Source organism: Aspergillus piperis (genome assembly GCF_003184755.1).
Source record: "Aspergillus piperis CBS 112811 unplaced genomic scaffold BO85scaffold_40, whole genome shotgun sequence".
Taxonomy (NCBI): domain Eukaryota; kingdom Fungi; phylum Ascomycota; class Eurotiomycetes; order Eurotiales; family Aspergillaceae; genus Aspergillus; species Aspergillus piperis.
The window spans coordinates 47000-70613 of NW_020291630.1; the positions used below are offsets into that span (position 1 = coordinate 47000).

The window sequence follows — 23614 nt, forward strand, 5'->3', positions numbered from 1 at the left end:
ACATTCCGTTTCAAGCAAGAAAGCACGTCCCACCCCGCAATCCTGCGAGACGTTAACCCTTCCTCATTAACTAGGGAAATGTTGCCAAGATAGGACAAAGTAGGTGAGCCCCAAAAGCCGAAGTTTGACACCCAAAAAACCATGGGCTAAGGTGAGGCTCTCCGGTGATAGGGTCTCAGCTCAGCTGGGATCCGCAGTTTGTGCCTCGAAATAAGGCACAGGCAGGATCTTTGAAACGCCTCCTGGTTACAGCATTCTACCAATCAGGTGTCAATGTTGCTCTACGGGGTCGTATTCAGCACATCCTTTTCAAAGCCCGACGCATGCTAAATTGAATAGTTGGGATTGAATGGGGAATCTTAAATTTGGGAACCGTTCATCACAAATCTGAGGCATAAGTAAGTATAAATCGGCTCGAATTTGAAATTTTTCTCACGAATGATTGGTGGTATACCAGTAAATAGTTACTTCCCAAGTGACAAACGAACTATGCAATATGGCTTGCTCCAAGCAAATGCAAAGTCTAGATTCCAAAAGTCCAATGCCCGGGCTTGGGAATCAGAAACGAAAAGAAAAGAAGGTTTAAATAGCTCCTGTGACGGATGGCCAATCAATCTGCAGCGGACTTGATTCCGCGGGTGATTTGTTAGGAGGAAAAAGTATAAGTGTATAAAGAGGAATAAGCAAGTATACTTTAGTTGGAATAATCAATCAGGGATAGGAAGCAAATTGGGGCAGTGGGAGTGTCTCATGATCGCGACTTATTTGTGATGTGTATCATTAGTAGGTTTAAGGGTTTTTTCTGTATATTTTTGTGCTCAAGGGAATGGATAGCTCGGAGATCGCCCCATCCGATCTTTGAAAAGGAAGATATACACTCCGTATACGAGGTAGCTTCTTATGATTCGAACTGTATTACTTACCTCCATTAATCCTAAGCTCCATCATACATCAAAGATATAGTAAAATGTAGATCGGAAAAGTAGCTACAATTGTAATGGAATACTCACAGACCCACACTATCAAGAAACCCATACAGTAGAATTATAGACTTACTTACTCTTTTTTACAATCACTATGAGGATAAAACACCAAAGAACCCTCCCTACTCAATTCCTGTACAGCACTATATCCAGCCAAGTGACATGAATAATAGCATGAAAACTACACCACCATAATAGTCTACACATACTACAACACATCAAAGAAAAGAAACATACAAATATACACAAGCATCGATCCATCATCAAGTATGCATTATATTAGATACAACTTAAACAATAATACTGCCAGACATGGAACTATCCATCCATCCCCTGCATCAATTTAGTTTCCAAAAATATCATCCACCAACACTACTACCTATCCAACAATATATCAATAACCAATTTACTACTATACTACTGTATACTAAATATATATAGACAGATAGATAAATATACCCTGCGCAAATCACCGCAGGATCGGATCGTCCCTAAGTACCAACCAACAACTTAAATACCCCCACCTACCTACCTACTTACCAAATATTATAATAGTAGTAGTATATGATCAGTCCACAAAACAAATAAATATTGTGTGTGTGCACTACTACTCCACCAGAGCAGTAACTTATGTCGTACTCTCGTAGAAAGTCATCGAATCCTTTTTCTTTCATAAGTATTCCTGAGTGAGTGGGGTGTCGGGCGTTCGTAAGTGTTTTCGAAGGATCGATTGCTGGGGTGGCGGTGCGAAACAACTACTAGGTTTCCTACGTACGAGGATCGTATATTATACAGAATATGTACTTAAGGTTTAGGGATTGCATCCTGATGTGTTTTGGGTATATTTCGTTGCTGCCTATCTACTACTTGTAGTTTCATTGTTGATTGGTTTGGGTGTGTGGGATGCGATGGGTGGCTGTGTGTTTCGGGGCGTTTACTGTAGGCAGAAAGAGTAGATCCTACGTAGGAGATGATTGTATCTATTTTTGTGTGTGAATATTTGGTTGGGGTTCATCATGTTGCGTAGTATGTACAATAGGGGAAAATATACGACATTTTCCTGTTTCAGTTTTTGATTGCCATTCACTCATCCTCTTCTTCAACGTCATCATCATCCACATCCTCGTCGTCTTCATCTTCGTCATCGTTATCCTCGAATTCCACCCCCAGGTTACCCGTGATATCCCAACGGTCGCCCTTGGCAGCCTCGCTGACATACTTGACGAACTTCAGGGTGCCGCTGTCCCGCAACACAATGCTGAGTCGGTTCCATCCGGCGGCAGTGCTGAAGAGAATGCCGTCATCGTCATCGTCGGCGCCTGCGGACCGGTAGATCGCTGCATCGCCCTCATCCTCGTCGTCACCGGCCATGTAGATCTCGTATCCACCCACCGAAGGCTCCTCGGCGTCGCCGTTGGCGACGGCTCCTTCATCCTTCTTCTTCTTCGGCTTGACCGCCTTCTTCTGCTGCTCCTCCGATGAGCCCTCGCCCATCTCCTGATCCTGATCCTGATCCTCCTCCTCCTCGTCGTCCTCCTTCTCCCAGCCCGGAGTGGGCGTCAAGCAAAGCGACAGCTCCAAACGGGGCTGTTCTCCATCATAGCCACTGGCCAGGGTGTAATCCTGGCCTCTGCGGAAGCGACGGGCCAGGTAGTCGTAGCTGGTAATACGGCCCGCACCGGTGATCAGAGCGAGCCACTTGCGGAATGCCCGGGAAGGGAAAAGGTCGTCGAGGAGTTCCTGGATCGGAGATTTCTGGTCCTGGGTCGCGGTGCCATGTTGCTGGAACAGGTAGCGCTGCTTGTGGGGAGGACGGGCGACCGTCCATCCGGTCTGGGCGAGAATCTCGTCGGAGGAACTGGGCAGGCCCTTCTTCTCCTGCTCTTCAATGTAGGTCCGAACACGAGTCGCAAACTTCTCCGAAAGGAATCGTTCCAGACTGAGACACGACTCGTTAGAGAAGGTCTCGGACATTTCCTCGGCGATGTCGGGGGTGAGGTAGGACGGGGCGATGTATTGGATCAGGAAGGCGAGGTCGGATTCTGTGAATTCGGGCGTGGGCTCCTCTTCCACCTTCGCCTTGCCCTTGCCTTTACCTCCTTCCTCGGGTTGTTGCTCGTCCTCGTTCTCGCAGTCGACGGTCTTGGGCTGGGGGAGGTCGTAGATGTCGCCGCGGCCCTGGAGCTGGGCCAGACTACTGCGCTCAGCGAGCTTCTCTTCCAGACCGGCTTCGTAGCCGTCTTCGCCTTCCTGCGGGATGTGGAACCAGCCGCTGATGGCCATGCGCACGCGCTTCTTGGACTTGTCTTCGTTGTCTTTCGGGTGGTAGACTTCTTCGACGTCGTGGAAACTCTCTCCGGGCTGGACGGTGAAGAAGCTGAGCTGGTTGAACGCGGGAGGGATGCTGAGGGAGTAGTCCGGGCTGGGAATCAGGACGTCGTCGCCGTTGGCATCCTTCTTGGTTGTCGTGGGGTACAGACGCAGTGCGCCACCCCATTCGGCCTGCCAGGGTTGGTCGGGGTCGGTGAGGTAGAGAATGTAGGACAGACGTCGGCTTCCGATGACATCGTCGTGGCAGAGCAAGTGGCAGCCCTCGTTGTAGACGTTGATGGCCATGTCGGTTTTTTGTCCGCTCAGCTTTCCAGAGCCGGTGACCTTCGAGAGGAACTCACGGAAGCGGGCAGAGTACATGGCGTCGCGCAGCTTGAGGATGGAGGGCAATTTCGCAAGAGAGGCATCGTCGAGACCGTCCAGGTTGGCCAGGTCGCCGGATTGGAAGATCTTGTAGATATCGGTTTCCTTCTCGGTGAACTGCACCTGGGCCTGGATTTCGTCGCGGACGGCGCGCAAGAGGGAGGGCTCGATGAGGGGGTGGATGACACCATGCTTGTACCTTTGGACTTGGGGTTAGCATCGCTCATGTTATCTGCCAGTCAGGATGTATGATGGGCAGCATACGGAGCAGACTGGGCATATTGCTCGGTATAGTCCTTCAGGACCGACGGCTCGAACAAGCCGTCACGGAAGCGCGCAGCGGCTTCTTCGCTCGACAAAGCGCGCTTCTTGGACTCAGGCTGGTCTTTGCCGCCGAGGGACTCTCTTCCATCAGACTTGCGCTTCATTGTGAGAAAAAGGGAAAGGAATGCGAGATTGAATCGACTCTGGAGAGGGTTCGATCTTAACGGAATGCGGATTTTGCCTTTAATTTTTCGAATAAATTTGGCGGTGAAAAATTTGCAGGCATCAATCAGGCCACCAAATCAGGCCATATGGTTTCCTAAAATAGACACCTTCACTAGAATGAATTCATTTAACTGTTTATTTATTTACTTCCTTATTGTCTGCTGCTGAATAGAAATTCACTGGTTATTCATTGAGAGCTATACAAGAGTAGTCAATACCAATGAGTGTATTGTGGAGAAGCACTTTCCAACCAACAGCCATCAGCATGCCTTTCCCAGCCACCAACAGGCAAAGTGACTGGGGTTGATTGACTCCGCACTGGAGCCCCGATAATCGCCTTCGATAAGCGCATCCAGCACCTTCCATCGCTCTTCTGACTCAAGCATCGCTTCATCCAACATGAACTGTCATTGACTGTCTCATACGAGCAGTATTCTTGACTTGTCACTTTCATCAGACTTGCTTCTTGACCGTCACCGCTATTGCCATCCCTTAAACCTCTCAGTTGCAGGCACAGACGTCATTCCCGTCGATCATCGCATCGATCCAGCCAGCAATCCGTTGGATCAGGGTATCCTTCTGTTCCTACCACGTATCATTCCTCAACAACCCCTCCAGTTCCTGCTCTCTTCAACTTTGCGCAATGCAGCCTTCGCAGGAGAACCAAAGCAACCAGCCTGATCGGCCAGGTACTCCGCCGCGCCCGCCTTACTCGCCCGTGACTCCTGTCTTTGCCCATCTTGTGCCTGTCACGAACGCCGCCGCGGGGAACGGCGCTCCTCACCCTATTGTTCCTCCTGCTGCGTCGCCCTCGCCAACCACAAGAGTACCCCCTTATGGTTCATCAGCGGACTTTACCCCGCCGGCTGCAGCCCCCGTGTTCGCGCCCGAGCCGGCCGCCGTCCCGATCTCGGAGAGCGAGAACCCAGATGCCATTGCTCTGCGATCCGCGATCTCTATCCTTCAGCTCCAGAAGCAGCAAAGCTTGCGGGATATTCAGACGCTAGAAAAGTTCAAGAAGGCCGCAGCAGAGGATCCAGAAGGGTTCGCCCGCGAACTGGCAGCGGGAAATCTGTCGGCGAAGGATACAGGGGCTTTCATCAACTTCACTCATGACAAAGACTCGGAGGACGAGGATGTAGAGAGTCCGAAGAGAGGCGTTTATGCCGGGCTAGGGGCCCTGCCCACGCCGCAGAATGTTGTCCGCATGCCTCCCATCAACTGGAACAAGTACCAGATCGTGGGCGAACCGTTGGATAAGATGCACGAAGAGCAGCGGAAGCGGCCATCTTCTGGCGAACCCAGACGCGACGATAGTGCTCAACGAGCACCAGAGCATGTGTTAGCTTCGCCGTATCGACCTCTAGTAGACAAGCTAGAGAGTCCGGGAAAGGCCAAGGGCACCAACAGAAACAAGAAGACTTGATAATCAGTGATTATTGGAAAAGCTAGTTACAAGAACCGTCCAGTGAACCGTCAAGCTTTGGTACATGAGTGGACATTCATCTTACGATGTAATTCAAAGAGACAGACTCAGAGGGTACGTCAGCCGCCTACTGACATGTGCTGGCAAAACTGATGGTGTGACAGGGAATAGCTACCACAACAGAATCTCATGCGCAAACACCTGAGGTTCACCCATCGCCTTTCGAAGTCTGTCATGAGCTGTCAAAATTCTGTCCCAAGGGGTAGCCTCATTTTCCTGGTTTTCCTTTCCATCATCCATCACTTGCGCGGACTCCTTGGCCGCCTTCTGCAGACCAAGATTCCTCTGGTACATGTTATGGAGCGCCTTCTTTCTCAGATTCTCACGTCCATAGTGCCTCACGATCACATTAGCACGCATGAATCTGCTCATCTCATGGCTCTTCAACCACGCCTGCGCTTTGGGACAATGGCCCTTGGTTTTCCAGAGGATACTTGCGATGACGTCGTAAGAAAGAGGAGGGTTCTTATCAGTGATTCCATTGGGAGGGAACTCCGAGGATGCAGCTTCTTGGTCCACCTACAGTCCGTCAATGATTCGCCCTTCACAACCGATTTCACATCCAGGTCCTATATTACCTCATCACGTTGCCAAACCTCGATCACCTGTGGATAGCTCGGCCGTGGCCCAAATGGCTTAGAGAGCTGTTGTTCCCTCACGGTCCAGTAGTTCTTCCACAGTGCGTTTCCCTGCCGTTCCAGCCACTCATCCTTCTCTCTGCGTCTCTTCTCAATGTAAGCGGCCATGGCGGGATCGACTTTGGAAATGCTGTCAGCCGTGATGGGTCCGGCCCCCGGGACGCTGCCAGCAGTAGTGGGTTGAACTTTAGGCACGCTGTCCGTAATACTAGGATCGACCTCAGGCACTCTGCCAACATCACCCGTGCTGGGATCCAGCTCATCATCCGCCTTGCGTTTTCTACTCTCCATGTTGAAATCAAGCTGTATCTGATTTGAATGAAGATTTAGCAAACTTTGTGATGAAAATCGAAGACGAAGATAAGTTAGAAGAATACCTAGCAAATGTAAAATGCTATAAAGTCAACAGCGAGGACCAACCATAAACATCACTAAACGATGTAGTAGTAGCTGTAAGCGTGATCGCATGACTAAACCGGTCATTAAAAAATCTCTTGTACAAATCTCTCACGTTGCGAGGGCAAGGCCCCATCCCCAGCGCGGTGAATTGAAGTTTCACTAAAGAAGGCAAGCAAGCAAGCGAGCGAGCGAGCGAGTTCAGAATTGCTGTGTTTCTGAAACAAAAGTGCGTGAAGTGAGTGTGGCGGAGTATGCTATCCAGTTCACCTTGAGCTCACTGTGTTGCTTGAGGTTTTGTGATTTATGTTACTGAGAATAGGGTTAGGGAATGGGGGTTTAGTGTTTAGATTATCCTTGGAGTAGATAGAATATCAGAGAATGTTATAAGAACACTACGAGGTGACTATTATTTGTATTGGGTATGCTTTCTTCAATGTATATAGTAACTTGGGAAAAAGGTGATGTGAGACAGCTATGAAGGAATTAAAGGCTCTTTGCCATTCTCTTCCTCTCGATCACGAGTATCAGAAGTCCCTGGTAATATAAGTTCATCTCTTATAGTAGTATTTTCTTAGCTGTTGCCTTTCTAGGGAGCATGTCTCACATCTAGTATTTCTCATCGGCTGTAGTCAGCCTTGTAGATTCAATATAAGTCAACCTGGCAGTAACTCCAGTCTCTAAGAGAATTAGTAAATACCACCATTCCCATCATCCCATCTATACAATGTCTTAGTATGAATCATCATATATCTACGCCACATGCAAAAGTATATCACAACTTCGCCCCCTTCCTCCCCTCCCAAACCTCCACACTTTTCCTCCCAACATCCTCCATCTCGCCCTTCCTCTCCTCCACCCGCTCCCTCCACTCCAGATTCCCCGAATGATCATCCACCACCCCCAACAACCTCCGATACATCTCCTCCTTCATCACCCCATAAATTTCCGTCTTGGGCATCAACACCAACTTCCTCTCCTTCACGAACTTCACCGTCTCCTCCACACCCCCCAGACCATCCACAATCCCCAGCCGCAGCGCCTCCGGCCCAGGGAACCTCTTCGCCTCGAGCACAACATCCCGACACACATTCGGCGTCAACTTCTCCCGGAAGACATGCATCATGGGCGCTTGCAACGGCACCCCGAATTCGAGCTCGTTGATGCATAGAAAGCCCTTACTCGGGTTCTGGATCCGGTAGTCGTGGTACATGGCGAGCATGAAGCCGCCGGCGAAGGCGTGGCCGTTTAGGAGGGAGATGGTGGGCATGGGGTAGCTGTTGATTCCATAGTAAATATATATATTAGTATACGGTTCATGTTTGTTAGTGGTAAAATTAAATGAACATACGTTAACAGTCGACGGAATAACTTCCACAGCCATTTATCCAGAAACCCCTCTGTGGATTGCGCAAGTTCGAGATCTAGTCCATTGCTGTAGAATTTGGGAATCCCGCTGGTGGTGATTAACACACCCTTTTGGTAGCGGTGTTCGATGATGTCGAGGGCCAGGAGAAAGGTGTCGATAAAGGTCGGGGTGAGACGGTTATCTGGGGGTGAGGTGAAGGTGAGGAGGTAGATTGTCGGCTGGTCGGGGGATGGGTTGGTGCAGGTGATGGAGCCGGAAGTGGAAGAGATGGGGAGGGTGAAGAGTGGAGATGTGGTGGACATGGTGGTAGTACAGTAAGCAAGGGCTGTTGCTTGTTACTCGTTTGTGACAGTGTACGTGTGTAACATGAAGCGGGGATGGTAGAGAAGATGGAATGGTGGTCTTGTATACTTTTGAGGGTTATTCGTGATCAGTAATCGTTAAACTGGATTGTTTGCTAAATCCGGGGAAGATGAGAATAAGGAGTGAGTGAATCCCGCGGTATCACATGCGCTTGAAGTATGTTCCCGATTGGATTTATTGCATGTGGATTATGTTCTTGTCAGATTTGTATACTTGTGCTGAGGGGAGTATGTGTATATATTTGCTTTTTTTGGGTAGCTCTCATCTGACCGTGATGATGATCCCATGCAAGTAGTCGTTAGTCATAGTTAGTAGTTAAATTCTAACGGCGTAAGCTCCATCCATCACAGCTGCATCCGTCATCCCCGCATACCCTCATCACCTATCTATTGACCAGTTACTGTGAAGCATCCTTTTAGCAGTCTACCATATATGACATCTTTTATCCCACTGACCGCTTCCATAGTATAGCAACAGCTCTATCGACTGATCCCGCAGTTCCATCACGTACCCTCCAACAAGCAAGATGGGTATATGACAGCTAACGGCCAAAGCAACCGACCACCAGCAGATCCCCCCGCAAAACGAACATGATTTCAAATCCCCTCCAGGGCAGAACAGTACCGCTGAACTCCACAGAATAGAGCACCAAACAATATCTACAACCAATCTACCCAATATACTCAAGAAGGAACTATTCTTCACACCTCCAAAATATTGACATCACATCATCACTGACGTCATCCCCTCACAGCTCTCTTATACTTAGTTACTTACCATCACCACCATCACTACATCCCAACTCCTCCATCCCAACCCTCTACACTCAGACAACAACATCCATTAACTCCAATCCATTATCCAATACCAATCTACAACCCCCAAACCAAGCAAGCATGCAATCATCCCACCACCACCAACAACCCCCCCAACCCCCCAAACAAGCCGCCTACAACCAACCCACCAACCCAGTAACCCACACACCCTCCGAGCAACGCACTTCCCAATCCTCATCCCAGAATCCATCGCAATACGACCACCTCCCCCGGCACCGCGGCGACGCCCTATCCCCCATAACCCGCAACGCAGCCTCCCAGCCCTCCAACTCCAACACCAACCCTAACTCCAGCAAACACCAAGAATCCATGCGCAACGCAGCCTCCACCCTCGACACCGAATACGGAGTCGAGCAGCAGCCCGCAGAAGGGGACATCGCGCGGGCCGTGCAGGGGAAGTCGGCGGATGCGCGGGCCAGAGCACAAGCCGGGGCGCATGCGGGCGCGGTAGGCAGTGCCGAGGGGCCGGGGGCGCCGGGGTACGAGAAGGGGGAGATGGCGGATTTGGATCAGAAGAGGGAGATGCATGATAGGATGTTGGGGGATCGGGTGGGACAGAGTCCGGCGGAGCCGGAGGATGAGGTGAGGAGGAGGAAGTTGAGGCAGGATGAGGAGGTGGATGTGGTGGGGGCGGCGAGTAGGGGGTCTAAGGGGAGGGTTGTTTGATTGTGTTATTATTATTATTATTAGTGTGGGTTTTTTGGTAGATTATAGGGAGGGAATAGGATAGGATAGGATGTATAGGTTGATGGTGTGGAATGGAATGGTATGTAATGGGGTATCAGAAATCGATCAATAGCTATTAGCATACAGACATATAGGTAAGGCGTGGATTAACCATCAGCATCATCGCCCTCGCCGATAGACACCTTCTTCAGTGATAGATCTTGTTTCAGATCGTGAATGCGCTTGGCCAGTTTGCCCTTCAGAATGGCGTTCTGCATCTTCTCCCACTTCGCCGTCTCGGCGCGGATCAATGCCTCCAGTTCGGCGATTTCCTCGCGTTGCTGCTGCATCTGCCGCTGCTGCTCGAGCTGCTCATCATCCAGCTCATCTTCCGGTTCGTCGCCATCGTCGGACCCGTCACTCTCATCACCGGATGATTCTGGCGCTGGTGTGGACGGCTTCGTTGCCATCGGTGTGCCCGCTTGGTATACCCCAGCATCTGATGGTGGCTCGGCTCCAGGTGCCGCGGCCGCAGCGCCTGCCTCGCCTTCGTCGCCGGCAGCCAAGGCAGCCTCCATCTCGGCAGCCAAAGTGTCTTCGAAATCATCGAACAGACCACCGTCTTCCATGCCTTCCTCCATTTCACCCTCGGCATCCTGCTCATCATCGTATTCGTCTTCGTAGTCGTAATCTCCACTCTGGACCAGTCCCTCAGCCCGGTTTAATGCTGTCTTATCAACCAGCTCATAGCGGATAGGTGCCACGGCAGCCTCATCCTGGGCGATCAGATCCTCGACGGCCTTCTCGACCTGCTCGATAGTCCGCGTGCTAATCCGTTCCCGGAAACGGCGCTTTCTCACCCATCGCAACGGTGGTGTGAGACCATGTGGGTATTGCAGTGTCTTGTCGTCTGGGTGTAGGATGTCCGAGGGGAGTGGGTAGTCCATGGCCTCTTGTTCATTGGCAACCGGGCCAAGGATCAGAAGCATCTGGCAGATATCCGCAGATTTGTACCACCCACGCCGGTCCCAACTCTTCATACCTTCGATGATACATGGCAAGTCCACCAGCGCTGCGGCGTATTGATGATCGCGGATCTTGAAGATGGCGCGTCGTCCCTCACGGGTGAGTGGTTTGAAAGAAATCTCCGAACGGTCGAACCGGCGTTCAGCAATGGCGCGTTGTAGATATTCGCAATCCTCTCCGGGCAGCATGCGCAGAATGAATTGTTCTTCGATCGAGGGGTCGATTTCCGTGTCGGATGCCTCCGAGTCGTAGCCAACACCCACTGGTCGGTTGGGGACCAGCCCCTTGTTCTTGATACGGAGCGACTGGACCCCTGGCTTCTTCGACGGGTTTAATTTCAGGCGTTTGGGTCCAGAGGGTTGGGCTGTCGCGACCGTGGTGGATGGTTCCTGCAACGCGGGTCCCTCTGCTGGGCGCTTCTTCGAGGTCTTCTTCTTTTTCTTGAGTTTGTCATCCTCGGGCGGCGCTTCTGGTGCCGGTCTACGGGCGATCTTGAGCGTGAGTTTGCGTTGAGGGGTCTCTGTTGGCGGAGGAGGTGCAGCAGGCTGTCTCTGGGGTGTTTCCTCGGGCGCCTTCTTTTTCCCGAAGGTGAGCTTGAGCGATGGACGGGGTGTGTCCGACATGGCGAGAGGTGACCACCAAGTCGGTGGAGATGCGATGTAGGAGTGAGCGAAATCAGGTCAAAGCAGAGATGGTAGGAGGCTGGCAGATGGATGGGGTGAAGTGAAGCTTGCTGTGTTACAGCGGAGACGAAGACTCGAGGGCGGAGCCAGAAGGCGGAAGACCCCGAAAAGGCAGTAAGAGGCCCATCCATTCAGCCATTGATCCTCTCTTTGCTTCCTATTCATCTCCTAACACTCGACCTCAACAATAGCGACGCAGTGAGCCGCTCATATTCTTAGCTATATAATCCTCGTCTGCGAGCTGGAAAGCTCTTCTTGACGTCTCTATCGTTGTTCTTCATCTACAACCCCTACGCCAACATGTCTGGCTCCAATCTACACAACGCTCTTCTCCGCCCGCCAATAATCCAGATCCTGCGCGCAGCAGGCTTCCATGCGACGCGACCGTCCGTTTTAGACACCCTCGCTGACCTTACCGCCCAATACATCATGATCCTTGCTTCATCTACGACTGCCCATGCTGCAAACGCTCATCCGCATGACCCTGTTCCGGTCCTCGAAGATATCTACCAAGCGCTGCAAGACGCAGGCGCGCTACGACCCCAGCTGCGAGAATGGGAGGAGGACTGGCAGGGAGAAGAAGATATGCGAGGTTTAGAAGGCTTTTTGTCGTGGTTCAGTGGGCCGGCCAACCGGGAGATTCGACGAATTGCTGGATTTGTGCCCAGTGAAGGCGACATGGTCGATGCGGACGCTCTCGAGAAAGAAGACTTTTTGACGGCATTGAAGAAGAAACACAGCAAAACCGGCGAAGAGTCGAGATATGCGGGAACCGTGCTCGGAAAGAGCGCCGACGAGCATCCTATCATCATCGAGGGTGGCGCGCCCAGTCTCCAAGACTGGGGTTCACAGATGCGGTCGCGGGCGCCGTACATGGCTGACAGCGATTCGTCTGGTGTCAGTAGTGCGCCGAGCAACTTGTCCGATGGGGAAGGGATGGATGTGTGATGAGACAGCAGACAGGTCGTTCGAAAACAGACCACTTCACAATACACTGCAACAAGGCTGTCGGTCGTCTGCAGCCCGACAAGCCAGACTCAAGACGCCTAGCTGCAACACAACGCCTACACCGTATCTGGCATTGGGACAGCTGGCCGGCCCAGCTTGATCACAATGACCAGCAGATCGTCCACCAGCTTGGGAATATCAGCATATCACTTGCTATTACTACAGACGGGTTGTCACAATTTAGGGCCAGAGCAGGCTGGATTTATCATTATCCACCGAGTCAGAAAACAGCATCTACGCCTTGAAACATGTGCGAAGAAGGCAATCGGGACGAATGAGGGATGGAAAGCCATCTTGCAAGCGAAATCATGTATCTACAGCATAACAGCGTATAAGCCACATGAGTTAATGAGTTTGGCCGATAGGCCCGAATTGACCCCGACGTGCTTTTCCCGTAGGTTCCAACGCAAACGAGCTTCTTGGCTGCCGCGGAGATCTTCACCTCCTCCAACTCAACTCCAGCTCTCCCCTTCCTACCTACTCCACTCCAGCTTCAACACCCCAATCACCACCACCATCACCATGGTCTACGCCTTCACACTGCCCTCCACCTCCCATCTTTCCTTCCAGACCTTCCTTACCTCCAGCACCCACCCTTCTCTCCCCCAAGCAGCCACCACCGCCCGCCATGCTCTCCGACAAGCTCTCAAAGCACACAAGCGTTTACCCCGCGGTCCGCAACAAGACGCCCACCTGCAGACTCTCCTCACCACCATAACCAGCTACCTCCCTTACCTCCTCGCTCTCTCCAACGGACTCAGCAGCAAACCCGGCGACACATCTCCCACCGAAGAAATTGAAATTACCCTCCGCACCGAGATCACATCCGCCTGGCGCCCGACCCTCACCAACCCCACCACCACGCTCTCCCTCAAACAGCGGCCCACCACCACCCGCATCCAGGGACAGGGTCTCGACTTCGAGATAGCCTTTGTCCTCTCCACCCTCAGCTACGTGCTCAACTCCCTCGCCCGTATCGGCGTCACCCGCACCCTCTACGCATCCACGACCCCGACGCCGGAACAGCGCACCGCCGCCATCCAAACAGCCACCAAACACCTCCTCCAAGCCAGCGCCGTACACTCACTTCTCGCTTCCTCGCCCTCCTTCGCAACCGCAGCCCACTCCATCTGCAATAGCAACAAAAATGGAACCTCTACCCTCCCGGACCTCGACCCCGCCACGCAAGCGGCCCTCTCCTGTCTCGCCCTCGCGGAAGCAACCCTCCTCGCTGTGTTGAAGGACGATTCCTACGTCGCCGCCTGTATTCAGGCGCGCAATCCCAATGACAAGGACTGGATGGTCCGCGCGCCGGAGATCCCTAAGGTCCGCGCGCACCTCTTCGCGAGATTGTGTATCCGGGCTGCGGAGTACGCGGAGCAAGCTGCTGCGGGGCTGGGATCTGTCCGATCGGAGGGGCGGATGGGGATTGATGATGATCTGCTAGGGTATACACGGGTGCTGGGACGGGTTGCGCGGGCGAGAGCCTGCCGCTTCTTCGGGGTGGATGCGGAGTTGTCCGGGAAGATCGGGGAGGGAATTGCATGGTTGAGAGCAGCGAAGGGGGCATTGGGGGTTAGGGGAGCTGGGACAGGTGGAGCGGAAGCGAAGGAGACGAGTACGAAGAGCCGGACCGGGCTGTCGAGGCTGAAGCAGGGTTGGATGGAGCGGCGAGAGGAGAGACGGATGGAGAAGGATGCGGGGAGTCGGGATCGGATAGAGAAGGGCGAGCTAGGACCGGGGGATAATGCAGGTCGGGAGGAGGAGAGTCGAGTGATTGAGATGCTGGAGACGAAGTGGGTGCGAATGAATGATACGGTTGGTGATATCCACGCCATTGGTTTGGAATGATATTGCTAACTGCTAAGCACAGATTAATACCCAGCTGATCCCACCTTCTACGGACCTGCTCGCAAACTTGCCCTCCGGTCGAGATATCCATTCCGCGCCAGCGCCGTACAAGATCCCCTCGCTGGATGAGGAGCAGCTGGTGCGCATGCGTGCGCCGCCGGCGGAGGACGACTTTGGACCGGGGAGTGATGTCGAGGACAGTGATGAAGAGGCGGCCAGTGTAGCGCGTGTGTATACGCCGGGAACAGTACCGGAGCGGAGTGACAGTGCCTATTATTGATCTTGAGCTCTATACAAATACCATACATACCTTAAGGCTTACTCCATACGCAGTACCGATTAAAACAGCAATCCAGACACAGCAATCCGGACACAGCAACCCGTATAAACCATAACAGAGTTATACCCACCCATCTCAAAACATATCATACAATCACAACTCCCCACAACTCAAACCCAAACCCAGACGAAGTCAAATATAAAAGTAGGAAAGAAAAAAACCACAATGCATATATTGTATATCACATAACATAACACAGAAACCAATTCAACCCATCCCATTCCCCAATCCAATGTCAACCCTCAAACCTAAGCAGACTTATTTCCCTCCCCAGCAAAGTAATTCTTCTCCTGGAACAAGTAACCCTTAATCTTGCGCTCGCCCAGCAACTCAAAGTACTTCTCTGTATGCCCCATACCCACATTAGCATATATTCATCCCCATAATCACCATCACCATTCCCCCATCCTTCCAAAAAGAAAAGGAATAGAAGAAAGAAAGAAAGAGGGATAAAGGATAGGTATAAACTCACCCCTCAAAACCCCACACTTCTCCAAATGATTCACACCCTCACGAGCATAACATTTGCCCAATTCCTCTCCGACCAGACGAGACATCATACTGCGGACCCATTGTTCACGGATAATGGCGTCGCGGGCGTTGTGGACAGCAACGTTGTCTTCGAAGTCGACGCCCTCGTAGGTAGGCGGCACCGTGGGCTTTTTGGCCAGGAAGGAGGCGGATTCCGGGGTGGGCATTTTGCAGATTTTCTTATGGTTTGAGACGGAGGTAGGATGGAGGGAGGTAGAGAGGTGAACAGTAAGTAGTCCGGTTATTCGGAGGTCGAGTTGTATCAAGTTCGATTCCGGAGGTCGCGAGAGTTCCAATTGCGGTGGTTTGATTGGTTGGGGGTGTGGGCGGTCGGATGTGCTGCGCTGGTCACGTGCTCTTGTGAATTATTAGTCAGCTGGGTTGTGAGTGGGTGGTTGTGCCACTGCAATTACGGTTGTATACTTGTTTATTTGTGGTTAGGAGTCGGTGGAGAGTACAGTAAAAGGCCATAGATGAGCTACTAAGTCTAGATAACTATCGCTAACACCAAACGCCTCGCCAAATACATCAAATCAGCAAACATCACACCCATCCATACGCCGTCACAGGTCATTATTAGTCCGCATTTTACATGGTCATTTCTCAGACCAGTCATCATCTGCAGTAAACATCAAAGCAAAGCAAATGTCGTATCCAGCAACGACTATTCAACTTGCTGCTCCTCGCCAGGGAAAAGCTTCTCGTAAAGGCCGTTCAACTTGTCCTTCATCCGCTCCCACCATGTCAGGTTCAGCTGATTGCTGATCTCACGGTACTGGTACATCTCGGCCCAGCAGTCGCGTCCATACTGGCACCCGGCCATGTTGACCAGGAAGTCTCTTTCATCTTCCTGGTAGTGAACATTCGGGTCATTCTCGTCTCCACATGCCCCCTGGGGGTACGAGTTGATATATCGCTGGGGAAGGAAGCCAACGTGGCTGCGAACCCACGGCTGTGTCGCATACAGATATTCCATCGCATCCTGCTCCTTGTGCTCCCACTCCATATGTTTCTGTTCATACATGACTGGGTCCCACCACGCGTCCAGCAGGCGGTCGGCCCAGAGGGAGCGCCGAATGAAGAAAGAGCCGAGGTTGAAGCCCCCACAGTCCTGCGACAATAGCATATGTACCGATGATGGATCCCCGTCTCCGGTTGGCGAACGAGACACCTCGTCCAGGTAAGCGTCGTCCGGCGGATGGCTGATATTCAACGGATTGTAGACATTGATGTCCCGGTAGATAATTTCATCCAAGCGGTCGAATATATGGTCCTGTAACGAGTAAGAGTATTCCATGATCCAAGTGCTGAGGTCCAACCACCAAAACCTGCACATGTCAGTGACGATCACGGAAATGAATACGGCAAACATACCATTCAGCATCAGGGTGCTTTCGCATCGTCTCCCGGATAAGGTCCACCTTCTCCCAGCTCTCGCGCCATTCGTGGGAATACCGCTTCTTCGCCAACATGTTGACGGTTTCCAATTCGTAGCCCCATCGCTCAACATAATTCTTCTTGTTCCACACGCTATTGCGCTCGATCGCCCATTCGCGCGCTCCCTTCCACTCCATCACGCCACCCTCTATGTTAGATTCTAGTATGATCACGAACTTGCGCCCACCGCCTAGCGGAGAGCGCCGATATTTCTGAAGAAGAGCTGCAATAAATTAGCCACCGGTGGACATCTGTCCACACGTATGCGATTCACTTACACGCTCCGAAAAATATATAGCCCAGCAAAAGAAAGATCAGCGCCACGAGCAAGCGCGATCGTCTGCGCCGCAGAACTGACCTGCCAAATCCCAAGCGCCAGCCCGTAGCTGGAGAGAGAGGCCGCCCCCGACCAAACTCATCCTTATCGACATAGCCATTCGGAGACCCTGAGCCTAAACGAAAGCGCGGCAAAGTGGCGGAGAGCTGGCGTCTTGAACGCGAGAAGAATCCGCTGTTCTTCGTTGAAAAGGACGGGTAGCCTCGTACCTCGTCGCTCTTCGCTTTGGCGGCGGCCCAGGAGATGCCACTGGCACCTATAGGATTTGGCGACAGGAAGCCATTGTGAGGCGTCGTCGGGCCACTGGGCGAGGTGAGTCCAGGACTAGACCATCCTGCTCCCGCGGGGTGGGGAGAGGGTGATCGTGACAACGACATGAGCGGGGAGTCGGGACCGACAGGGATGCCGGCAGGAAGGGCAATGGCGGGCGAGCACAACGGCCCGCGGAGCAGCCACCGACGGGCGTGATTGGGGAGTTCGTGCTCGGCAGAGGGCCGCGGTGGAGGAGGTCAATGGGATATGTCTTTCTTTGAAACAGGCGCCCGCAACTTGGGAGGGGAAACAAGAGCGCAGCAGAAAGGAAAAGGATGAGGTTTTGGAGCGGAGGTGTAGGAGATACGTTAATGAAGTAACAGATCGCTATCGAACCAGAAAAATCAAAGAGAGCTAGAAATTAAAGTAAAATTACTCTTCGGTTCAGGAGTCACCAGCTCGAAACGACGGAAGAGGAATAGTATGACATGGTCGTTGATAAAAACTGGATCACCAAGTCGCCAAAAAAGGCCGAAACAATAATCCAGGAACAGAGGAACCCATCCGCGAACGGGTCTGTCCGCTTTCGTTTGGGGACTTTTTCTCTTCGAGGGCCACTTGTCAGGTTAACGGTACAGTTCCAAGGGCGCGCTAGGGGGTGCCCCGGAGAACTGGTTGAAGAATGGAAGGAATGGGAGGGATCCAAGGGTCAACAACCCCCATGAGGCAGCGATGAGGGCACAACTCCCTCCTCTCCCTACTCCCCTTATCAAGTAAGACATTCCGCGCGAGGACCATGGATAGAACCCGAGCCATGGCTATTAGGATGACCACCCAATGCGTCGGACATTGTCATCTCGTGTGTGTGAGAGAGAGATTGAGGTGCTCCGAGAGAGCATCATTCGTTGGTGGTGGGGAGGAAGGAGATTAAACTGCAAAAAGCAGATTAATTTAATTAAATCCTAGTAACAGCCCCGCCCCCTCGCTTGAGCTTCTCGCGCAGACGCCGAAACGAACGGTTGGAGCCTGGCAATTTGTTGAGAGGAGCTGCTCATTTCGAAGGTTACTTGCGAGTAAGTAGTGAGTTGGCCACCCTGGCTCGAGAGACGGTTGTCTCACATCCGTCAGACTCCCTAATGCGACAAAAGAAGCATCTAGCAGTGGAACACATTCAAGCTATGTTCCAGGTCGGAGAAGATGGAAGAACTGCTAGAAATCCGAGAGAAGCCAGACTAGCAGGAAGAAACTAATCTCCAAGATCCACATGGAAAAAGAGTGAGACCCACTCGGTCTTTCAACTTTAGCGGTCAGGGTCACATGTGGTGCTGGTGTTGCTTTGGCTTCCTTCGTGGCTTTTCGACGCATTGGGAAACCTCGTGAGTTCATGATTCGTGATCTTTGACAATATCCAAATAATGTGTTTCTTAAACCTGTTTGACCTGGCTGCTTCCGGCGTCGCCTATTCAATGTGAATAGATACCACCTTGTGAACCAGGGAACTGCCCTTCGTATCGTTGCCGAGAGGTACAGGCTTCACGGACCCAGTTGATTCCAGACCCTGAGGGTCGCTGCTAGTCTCTTCGCAGGTAGTTCCTAGATATTATACGAGCTACACTTTATCAACAAATGTATTTTGAGAATGCTAAAGGCCTGCTGTTTTTGGCTGTCAATTTGCAGCCACTGACGCAAACCCTTGTTTCCATACACAACTAGGCACTCAGTCACGTTTCCTAACCTTCAGCTTTACCGTTTTGCAGCATATTGCCCACCGCGCTGCTGTTTGACAAGGACGCTGGAAATGACTATTTTTTGAGGGTTTATTATGAATGGGTGCTCTTTACACAGAAGCTCGTCTCCTTTTAAGCCAGCTGTACATGGCAATTAATGATTGATTTTAAATAGGAGTCATTCTATCTATGTTCAGATCGTTTAGCATAACGAATGACATTATGGTTTCAGAATATCAAAAGTTTTTCATTCTTCGTTGCGAAGTAACCTCATCTGATGGCTTGTTGTTCTTCAAACAGACTACCAGTCAACCAACAACAGTTGCTGTCCTGATAGAGAGACCACTAAATATAGTTGATACAACACTAATCTTACGGACTTAGTCAAAAATTGAAGACGTCCAATTACATGGTGCTGTGATGCGGTCTATTCTCATAGACAATGAACATCCGTTAGAGTACTATGTTCAGCAACTGGCAACTTGGACGAGATAATTAACATCTGAGATTACTTCAAAGACACCTTAGTCAACCTTAACCGGGTTAGGCCAAAAAAGTGATAGATAAGTCACGCTATCTAAGAATTTTCTATCCTTTCCGGTGGATTCTCTTTATAGTAATTCGAAGCCGACAGATCCATTGTGCCTTTGCAAGATTTTGGATATATCAATCCCACTTTCCTTAACTTCATTCCCATCCGCAACGCAGTAGCGAGCAAAAGATGGCTTCCCGGTATTTTGTGCAAGGGATTTTTAAATATCTTCAAGAAAGTATTCCGAGTAGAAATTTAGAGTAGATAAACTTCCGATGAGATCGGGAAATAAATGAACTGCCAAATAGGTTGAGTATAGATGATCTTTTCATCGCCGCATGGCTATATGCCTGTAGCCACTACGACAGCGTGTGTTTATCTTGTGACTCACATAGCTACTTAGTAACCTAAACCAACTGTATAGACAAGGAGAGACCCATAACAGCACTACTAAATATAAGTTTCAGCACAATTCGTCAATTCATTGAACTCAGTCTAATCTTGCAGCTTCACTACATATCATCTGCTAGCCATCTTAGATAGGTATATATATATATTGGAAAATCAGATTAGCTTCCTCCGCAATCCTCAGACTGAGCCACATTGCATTACATTTAAACTACCCCTCGCATATATATTCAACCTTTTTCTTGTTCTCAGCCCACATATGTTCCTGCTGGGCCTTCTCTTCGCAGAGCAATCGACGGAGTTGACGTGCCGACCGAGCAAATATCAAAGTACATACAAACCACAAATCTCTAAGCGAATCCCACTTAAGCCCTTCTCTCCTCATCAATCTCCCTATCCACGGTACCTGTGGAAGAGTACATGCGCTCGCCAATCGCCCTTCGACGATTCATTTCCTCATTGAGTCTCAGCTGCATCTGCAGATCTTGTTCCTCGGCATCACCTCCAGGAGCTGGGAAATGCTCTGGAAGTTCCATCTCACACTGCTCGTGAAGACACTGCACTTGGGCGGTGTTACAACCTTGCGAGTAGAAATGGTGTGAGATGGCTTCTTTCATCTGCTTGATCTGGGCGATGAAACACGAACATTGTGTATGGGCCCATCCTTGGGAGTATAAGAAGTCGTAGAATTTCTTCTCGTAGGGTGTCAGGCTCGACGGGTCGATAGTGTGAGGCTCATTTGCATCCGATATTGCGTTGAGAGCAATGGGGAGAGTTTGGCTAGTACCAGGCAGGGGAGTGTTTTCATCTGCCTCTGACATCGTTTAGCCGCTTTGTGAATTGTAGAGATTGGACTGAAATAGGGTCCAAGTTGGATAGGCTGGCGGAATGATAATTGATGATCAAGACGATGTATATTGAGAAAGGAGGTGGTGGTGTTGCTTTTATCCGCTGAGATATCCTTGCACTTTACCCTTGCACTAATTAGCAAAACGCTTACAGTAACTTACTGGTAGTAATTATACCATACGGAATATGGCCACTTGGATTTAGCAAAGTTGTATTCAGAGGACTATGTGGTGTAATACCGAGTTACTCTGATTGATGCGCCTTAGCTACGTCCTATTCCTCAGTCAAGTTCCCAGATTAGATGACTATTTCCTGCCCAAATCTAGGAACAAACAGTTTCAGTAGTGAGAAGTGAGTGGCTACAGGCATTATTCGTATGTGTGCACTAAGGATAGCAAAGTCAATTTCCTTCAAAGAGTCATTTGAATAAAAAAATTTCAAGCATAGAATATACATACTCGGTGTGAATAACAGCTGGTACGGCGTAATACTCCATTTACACACAAGAAGCAATCCTGAAGAGTAGACGAGCAAAACTAATCACCATATTGCGAGTTAGAACGCTTTTACGGTAACCGCTTCGGTTGCAACTTACACCGAACTGATAAGTCGGAATTTTGGCATCGCTCTCATCGGTACGAAGGTGAACAGTATTAGACTCTCCAACATCTGCCTCTGAAGAGACACAATCCTGCGGCGCTTCTACTGCTGGTCTTGCGGATGCGATGACTGTGGCTGATAGAAATATGGACACTGTCTATTCTGAACCTGTGATTGAACGTAGAATTCATCCTAGCAAGGCGCCATTTCTCAGGAGATGAAACAACTGGTATCAATCCTTGGTGTCTCTTCTATAGCTGCATGGAACGTTACGCATGTAAAAGGTCCTATGTCCGGAGTAGCTGAAAACGTTGGACACAACCTTCCAAGTGGAGTATAGATTATTTGCAGATCAGTGCACCGTCATCGCATTAACCAACATTAGTATCTTCCAAAATCACTGGGTATCGAAAATGTTCGAGATGGGTGAGCTAACGTGCTAAGGCAAGTAGATAGGACGAGGATCGTCGAGCAAGTGTAGACCTATCATATAAGTGCCACATTAACATATGAAGATCTAGTAGTTGATAAAGACAGACTCCTTGAAATCTTGACTGGCAGCTCATGTGTGAACAATGCGTTATGAAACATTGTCCGGACAGGACAGATATTCAAAGCAGAGTGATACACTGGAGAGCAACCGGAACGGGAATGTCTCACAGGAAGCAGATAGTAAGGTCAGATATAGATCGTCACTTGTGGCCTTAGTTTATAGGTACTCGTCTCCTGGATTCGTCGACTCTCACTTAGCTTCAATCCATACGCAACAAGCGGACCTGGCCTCTATACTATGAAACTATCCTCAAAGTATTGGATTGACTGTCCGATCATCTTGTCACTTTTCACATCCCTCAGTCACCACAGGGCCAGTATCGACCTACCTAAGATGGCTAGTGGGCTCACAGTGCTTCTGGCCAAATGCCTGCATGTAAAGCAATATTATAGTGCCACAAGGTAGCACCATGTCCGCACTCGTTACTGCAGTCAGCGTTGCATTCGTTGGTTCAAGCTTTGCCCGATATGCAAAATGAACAGGCCTCTAGGTGCCAGGCCATGATCAGGATCAAACCTTGAGGATAGAAGCAATAATCCATGTAGTGTATGACTAGTACATAGTTACTTGTCTCACCTCATAGCTATACAAAGATTTGACTCGTGTAACCTAGACGTCCACTCAGGTACGTAATTGTAGCGCCGATATAGTACATCCCAGGTCCTGAAAACTAATAAACCTGGTACATGTTTACTGCAGTCAGAGTAACACTGGATAGATTCAGGCTAGGGTTCAACAAGAATAAGAACTGGTGATTCAGTGCATCTGATCAAGACTTTTTTCTCTCTCTCAAGTTACCCTCATTCAGCGTGCTCCCTCACATACGAATCGAATCCACCCAGAAAAAAAAAACGAAATGAGACCCTGGACGAACACCATCGTTGCTCTTCTGTTCATGGGAGCTGCTGGGGCTACCGGTATTGGACCTTGCTATAATCAGTAGGTCCTCTTTTTCTGTCTTCATTCCAGACATCTTGTTTGATCACTTCGAAGTGCACCCTAACTTTGTTGTAGCGCAGATCCTCAACACAATATCGGCAACTACTGTTATTGTCAAAGAAACGGTGTGTCTTTTTTTTTTTTTTTTTTTTTTCTCCCACATCTCTCGCTCTTTACTCTACCATCCCTGGGAGACTCGGCTTAACTTATCTCTTCTATATCACATATCAGGTGTCTGTTACTTCGAGGGCATACATAACTCGTGCGACCCTCCTGGGAATGCTATTCCTGGCGGTTGTCCAAAGAATATGATACGCGGTGGCCTACGCCTGAGAACAGAAGGATGAGATGAAAGGGCCGATTGTATTTCGCCATTGTGCCTCCTAGGGATAAAGTACAGACTGACTAAAATAAAGAATATTTTTAGCCTGACAGAGTTTGAATGTATATAGCAAAGACCTGTCTCAAATACAATTGCTCTTCCTGACTATCAGAGCGCGCGGGTGCTATCTAATTCTAGCCAAAGTAGCAGCAGCCTTTTACTTACTACTTGCCCCTGAGCAAGGAAATAATAATGTACGAAGGTATCGACAGCACTGTGTAGGACCCTGGAAATACGTT

General features: G+C 50.3%; 13 protein-coding genes across 13 annotated transcripts; 5 read left to right on the plus strand and 8 right to left on the minus strand.

Annotated features, from left to right (window-relative positions):
• Positions 1 to 1959: 1959 nt before the first annotated feature.
• Positions 1960 to 4367, minus strand: BO85DRAFT_524871 (oxidative DNA demethylase). Its single transcript, XM_025665441.1, has 2 exons — positions 3942 to 4367; positions 1960 to 3876 (listed from the first exon to the last, which is right to left on the minus strand). The coding sequence occupies exons 1-2, from the start codon at positions 4103 to 4105 to the stop codon at positions 2067 to 2069; spliced, it is 1974 nt and encodes a 657-aa protein (XP_025509704.1). The 5' UTR covers positions 4106 to 4367; the 3' UTR covers positions 1960 to 2066.
• A 347-nt stretch (positions 4368 to 4714) lies between these two features.
• Positions 4715 to 5713, plus strand: BO85DRAFT_239872 (uncharacterized protein). Its single transcript, XM_025654830.1, has one exon. The coding sequence runs from the start codon at positions 4810 to 4812 to the stop codon at positions 5590 to 5592; it is 783 nt and encodes a 260-aa protein (XP_025509705.1). The 5' UTR covers positions 4715 to 4809; the 3' UTR covers positions 5593 to 5713.
• Positions 5714 to 6221: 508 nt separating this feature from the next.
• Positions 6222 to 6581, minus strand: BO85DRAFT_385511 (uncharacterized protein; the record flags this gene model as incomplete). Its single annotated transcript, XM_025656600.1, has 1 exon — positions 6222 to 6581. One exon carries the CDS (start codon positions 6579 to 6581, stop codon positions 6222 to 6224), a length of 360 nt encoding a protein of 119 aa, XP_025509706.1.
• A 596-nt stretch (positions 6582 to 7177) lies between these two features.
• BO85DRAFT_454561 (enoyl-CoA hydratase/isomerase family protein) lies at positions 7178 to 8617 on the minus strand. Its single transcript, XM_025661314.1, has 2 exons — positions 8038 to 8617; positions 7178 to 7963 (listed from the first exon to the last, which is right to left on the minus strand). The coding sequence occupies exons 1-2, from the start codon at positions 8355 to 8357 to the stop codon at positions 7462 to 7464; spliced, it is 822 nt and encodes a 273-aa protein (XP_025509707.1). The 5' UTR covers positions 8358 to 8617; the 3' UTR covers positions 7178 to 7461.
• A 697-nt stretch (positions 8618 to 9314) lies between these two features.
• BO85DRAFT_443729 (uncharacterized protein) lies at positions 9315 to 9920 on the plus strand (the record flags this gene model as incomplete). Its single annotated transcript, XM_025658886.1, has 1 exon — positions 9315 to 9920. One exon carries the CDS (start codon positions 9315 to 9317, stop codon positions 9918 to 9920), a length of 606 nt encoding a protein of 201 aa, XP_025509708.1.
• An 89-nt stretch (positions 9921 to 10009) lies between these two features.
• Positions 10010 to 11598, minus strand: BO85DRAFT_432871 (transcription initiation factor TFIID subunit 7 family protein). Its single transcript, XM_025658396.1, has 2 exons — positions 10537 to 11598; positions 10010 to 10419 (listed from the first exon to the last, which is right to left on the minus strand). The coding sequence occupies exons 1-2, from the start codon at positions 11567 to 11569 to the stop codon at positions 10088 to 10090; spliced, it is 1365 nt and encodes a 454-aa protein (XP_025509709.1). The 5' UTR covers positions 11570 to 11598; the 3' UTR covers positions 10010 to 10087.
• Positions 11599 to 11799: 201 nt separating this feature from the next.
• On the plus strand, positions 11800 to 13014 carry BO85DRAFT_454564 (Bromodomain associated domain protein). The gene has a single exon (XM_025661315.1). The coding sequence runs from the start codon at positions 11930 to 11932 to the stop codon at positions 12575 to 12577; it is 648 nt and encodes a 215-aa protein (XP_025509710.1). The 5' UTR covers positions 11800 to 11929; the 3' UTR covers positions 12578 to 13014.
• Positions 13015 to 13109: 95 nt separating this feature from the next.
• Positions 13110 to 14768, plus strand: BO85DRAFT_524878 (pH-signaling protein PalC; the record flags this gene model as incomplete). The annotated part of the gene is made up of 2 exons (XM_025665442.1): positions 13110 to 14455; positions 14511 to 14768. Exons 1-2 carry the CDS (start codon positions 13160 to 13162, stop codon positions 14766 to 14768), a joined length of 1554 nt encoding a protein of 517 aa, XP_025509711.1. The 5' UTR covers positions 13110 to 13159.
• A 205-nt stretch (positions 14769 to 14973) lies between these two features.
• On the minus strand, positions 14974 to 15656 carry BO85DRAFT_454566 (putative NADH-ubiquinone oxidoreductase 12 kda subunit). The gene is made up of 2 exons (XM_025661316.1): positions 15301 to 15656; positions 14974 to 15171 (listed from the first exon to the last, which is right to left on the minus strand). The coding sequence occupies exons 1-2, from the start codon at positions 15524 to 15526 to the stop codon at positions 15077 to 15079; spliced, it is 321 nt and encodes a 106-aa protein (XP_025509712.1). The 5' UTR covers positions 15527 to 15656; the 3' UTR covers positions 14974 to 15076.
• Positions 15657 to 15807: 151 nt separating this feature from the next.
• On the minus strand, positions 15808 to 17691 carry BO85DRAFT_239998 (putative alpha-1,6-mannosyltransferase subunit). Its single transcript, XM_025654831.1, has 3 exons — positions 17075 to 17691; positions 16734 to 17019; positions 15808 to 16687 (listed from the first exon to the last, which is right to left on the minus strand). Exons 1-3 carry the CDS (start codon positions 17508 to 17510, stop codon positions 16024 to 16026), a joined length of 1386 nt encoding a protein of 461 aa, XP_025509713.1. The 5' UTR covers positions 17511 to 17691; the 3' UTR covers positions 15808 to 16023.
• Positions 17692 to 18723: 1032 nt separating this feature from the next.
• BO85DRAFT_344644 (uncharacterized protein) lies at positions 18724 to 19083 on the minus strand (the record flags this gene model as incomplete). Its single annotated transcript, XM_025655466.1, has 3 exons — positions 18724 to 18758; positions 18866 to 18943; positions 18999 to 19083. Coding segments are annotated over 3 exons (198 nt in total), but the record flags the coding sequence as incomplete, so codon positions are not given.
• A 1022-nt stretch (positions 19084 to 20105) lies between these two features.
• On the minus strand, positions 20106 to 20953 carry BO85DRAFT_454568 (uncharacterized protein). Its single transcript, XM_025661317.1, has one exon. It carries the CDS (start codon positions 20871 to 20873, stop codon positions 20418 to 20420), a length of 456 nt encoding a protein of 151 aa, XP_025509715.1. The 5' UTR covers positions 20874 to 20953; the 3' UTR covers positions 20106 to 20417.
• Positions 20954 to 22862: 1909 nt separating this feature from the next.
• On the plus strand, positions 22863 to 23393 carry BO85DRAFT_454569 (uncharacterized protein). Its single transcript, XM_025661318.1, has 3 exons — positions 22863 to 22993; positions 23069 to 23118; positions 23225 to 23393. The coding sequence occupies exons 1-3, from the start codon at positions 22911 to 22913 to the stop codon at positions 23338 to 23340; spliced, it is 249 nt and encodes an 82-aa protein (XP_025509716.1). The 5' UTR covers positions 22863 to 22910; the 3' UTR covers positions 23341 to 23393.
• Positions 23394 to 23614: the final 221 nt, after the last annotated feature.

Bases quoted from the DNA above. Each gene is read 5' to 3' on its own strand.
- BO85DRAFT_524871 (XM_025665441.1), bottom strand. From the start codon at position 4,105: ATGAAGCGCAAGTCTGATGGAAGAGAGTCCCTCGGCGGCAAAGACCAG. The intron at 3,877-3,941 runs GTATGCTGCCCA...CCAAGTCCAAAG, and splicing joins CAATATGCCCAGTCTGCTCC to GTACAAGCATGGTGTCATCC.
- BO85DRAFT_239872 (XM_025654830.1), top strand. From the start codon at position 4,810: ATGCAGCCTTCGCAGGAGAACCAAAGCAACCAGCCTGATCGGCCAGGT.
- BO85DRAFT_454561 (XM_025661314.1), bottom strand. From the start codon at position 8,357: ATGTCCACCACATCTCCACTCTTCACCCTCCCCATCTCTTCCACTTCC. The intron at 7,964-8,037 runs GTATGTTCATTT...TGGAATCAACAG, and splicing joins TTATTCCGTCGACTGTTAAC to CTACCCCATGCCCACCATCT.
- BO85DRAFT_432871 (XM_025658396.1), bottom strand. From the start codon at position 11,569: ATGTCGGACACACCCCGTCCATCGCTCAAGCTCACCTTCGGGAAAAAG. The intron at 10,420-10,536 runs GTCTGTTCGATG...AGCCACCATCAG, and splicing joins GGAAGGCATGGAAGACGGTG to ATGCTGGGGTATACCAAGCG.
- BO85DRAFT_454564 (XM_025661315.1), top strand. From the start codon at position 11,930: ATGTCTGGCTCCAATCTACACAACGCTCTTCTCCGCCCGCCAATAATC.
- BO85DRAFT_454566 (XM_025661316.1), bottom strand. From the start codon at position 15,526: ATGCCCACCCCGGAATCCGCCTCCTTCCTGGCCAAAAAGCCCACGGTG. The intron at 15,172-15,300 runs GTGAGTTTATAC...TGGGGCATACAG, and splicing joins GAAGTGTGGGGTTTTGAGGG to AGAAGTACTTTGAGTTGCTG.
- BO85DRAFT_239998 (XM_025654831.1), bottom strand. From the start codon at position 17,510: ATGTCGTTGTCACGATCACCCTCTCCCCACCCCGCGGGAGCAGGATGG. The intron at 17,020-17,074 runs GTAAGTGAATCG...AATTTATTGCAG, and splicing joins CTATATATTTTTCGGAGCGT to CTCTTCTTCAGAAATATCGG. The intron at 16,688-16,733 runs GTATGTTTGCCG...TGACATGTGCAG, and splicing joins AAGCACCCTGATGCTGAATG to GTTTTGGTGGTTGGACCTCA.
- BO85DRAFT_454568 (XM_025661317.1), bottom strand. From the start codon at position 20,873: ATGTCAGAGGCAGATGAAAACACTCCCCTGCCTGGTACTAGCCAAACT.
- BO85DRAFT_454569 (XM_025661318.1), top strand. From the start codon at position 22,911: ATGAGACCCTGGACGAACACCATCGTTGCTCTTCTGTTCATGGGAGCT. The intron at 22,994-23,068 runs GTAGGTCCTCTT...ACTTTGTTGTAG, and splicing joins ATTGGACCTTGCTATAATCA to CGCAGATCCTCAACACAATA. The intron at 23,119-23,224 runs GTGTGTCTTTTT...ATCACATATCAG, and splicing joins CTGTTATTGTCAAAGAAACG to GTGTCTGTTACTTCGAGGGC.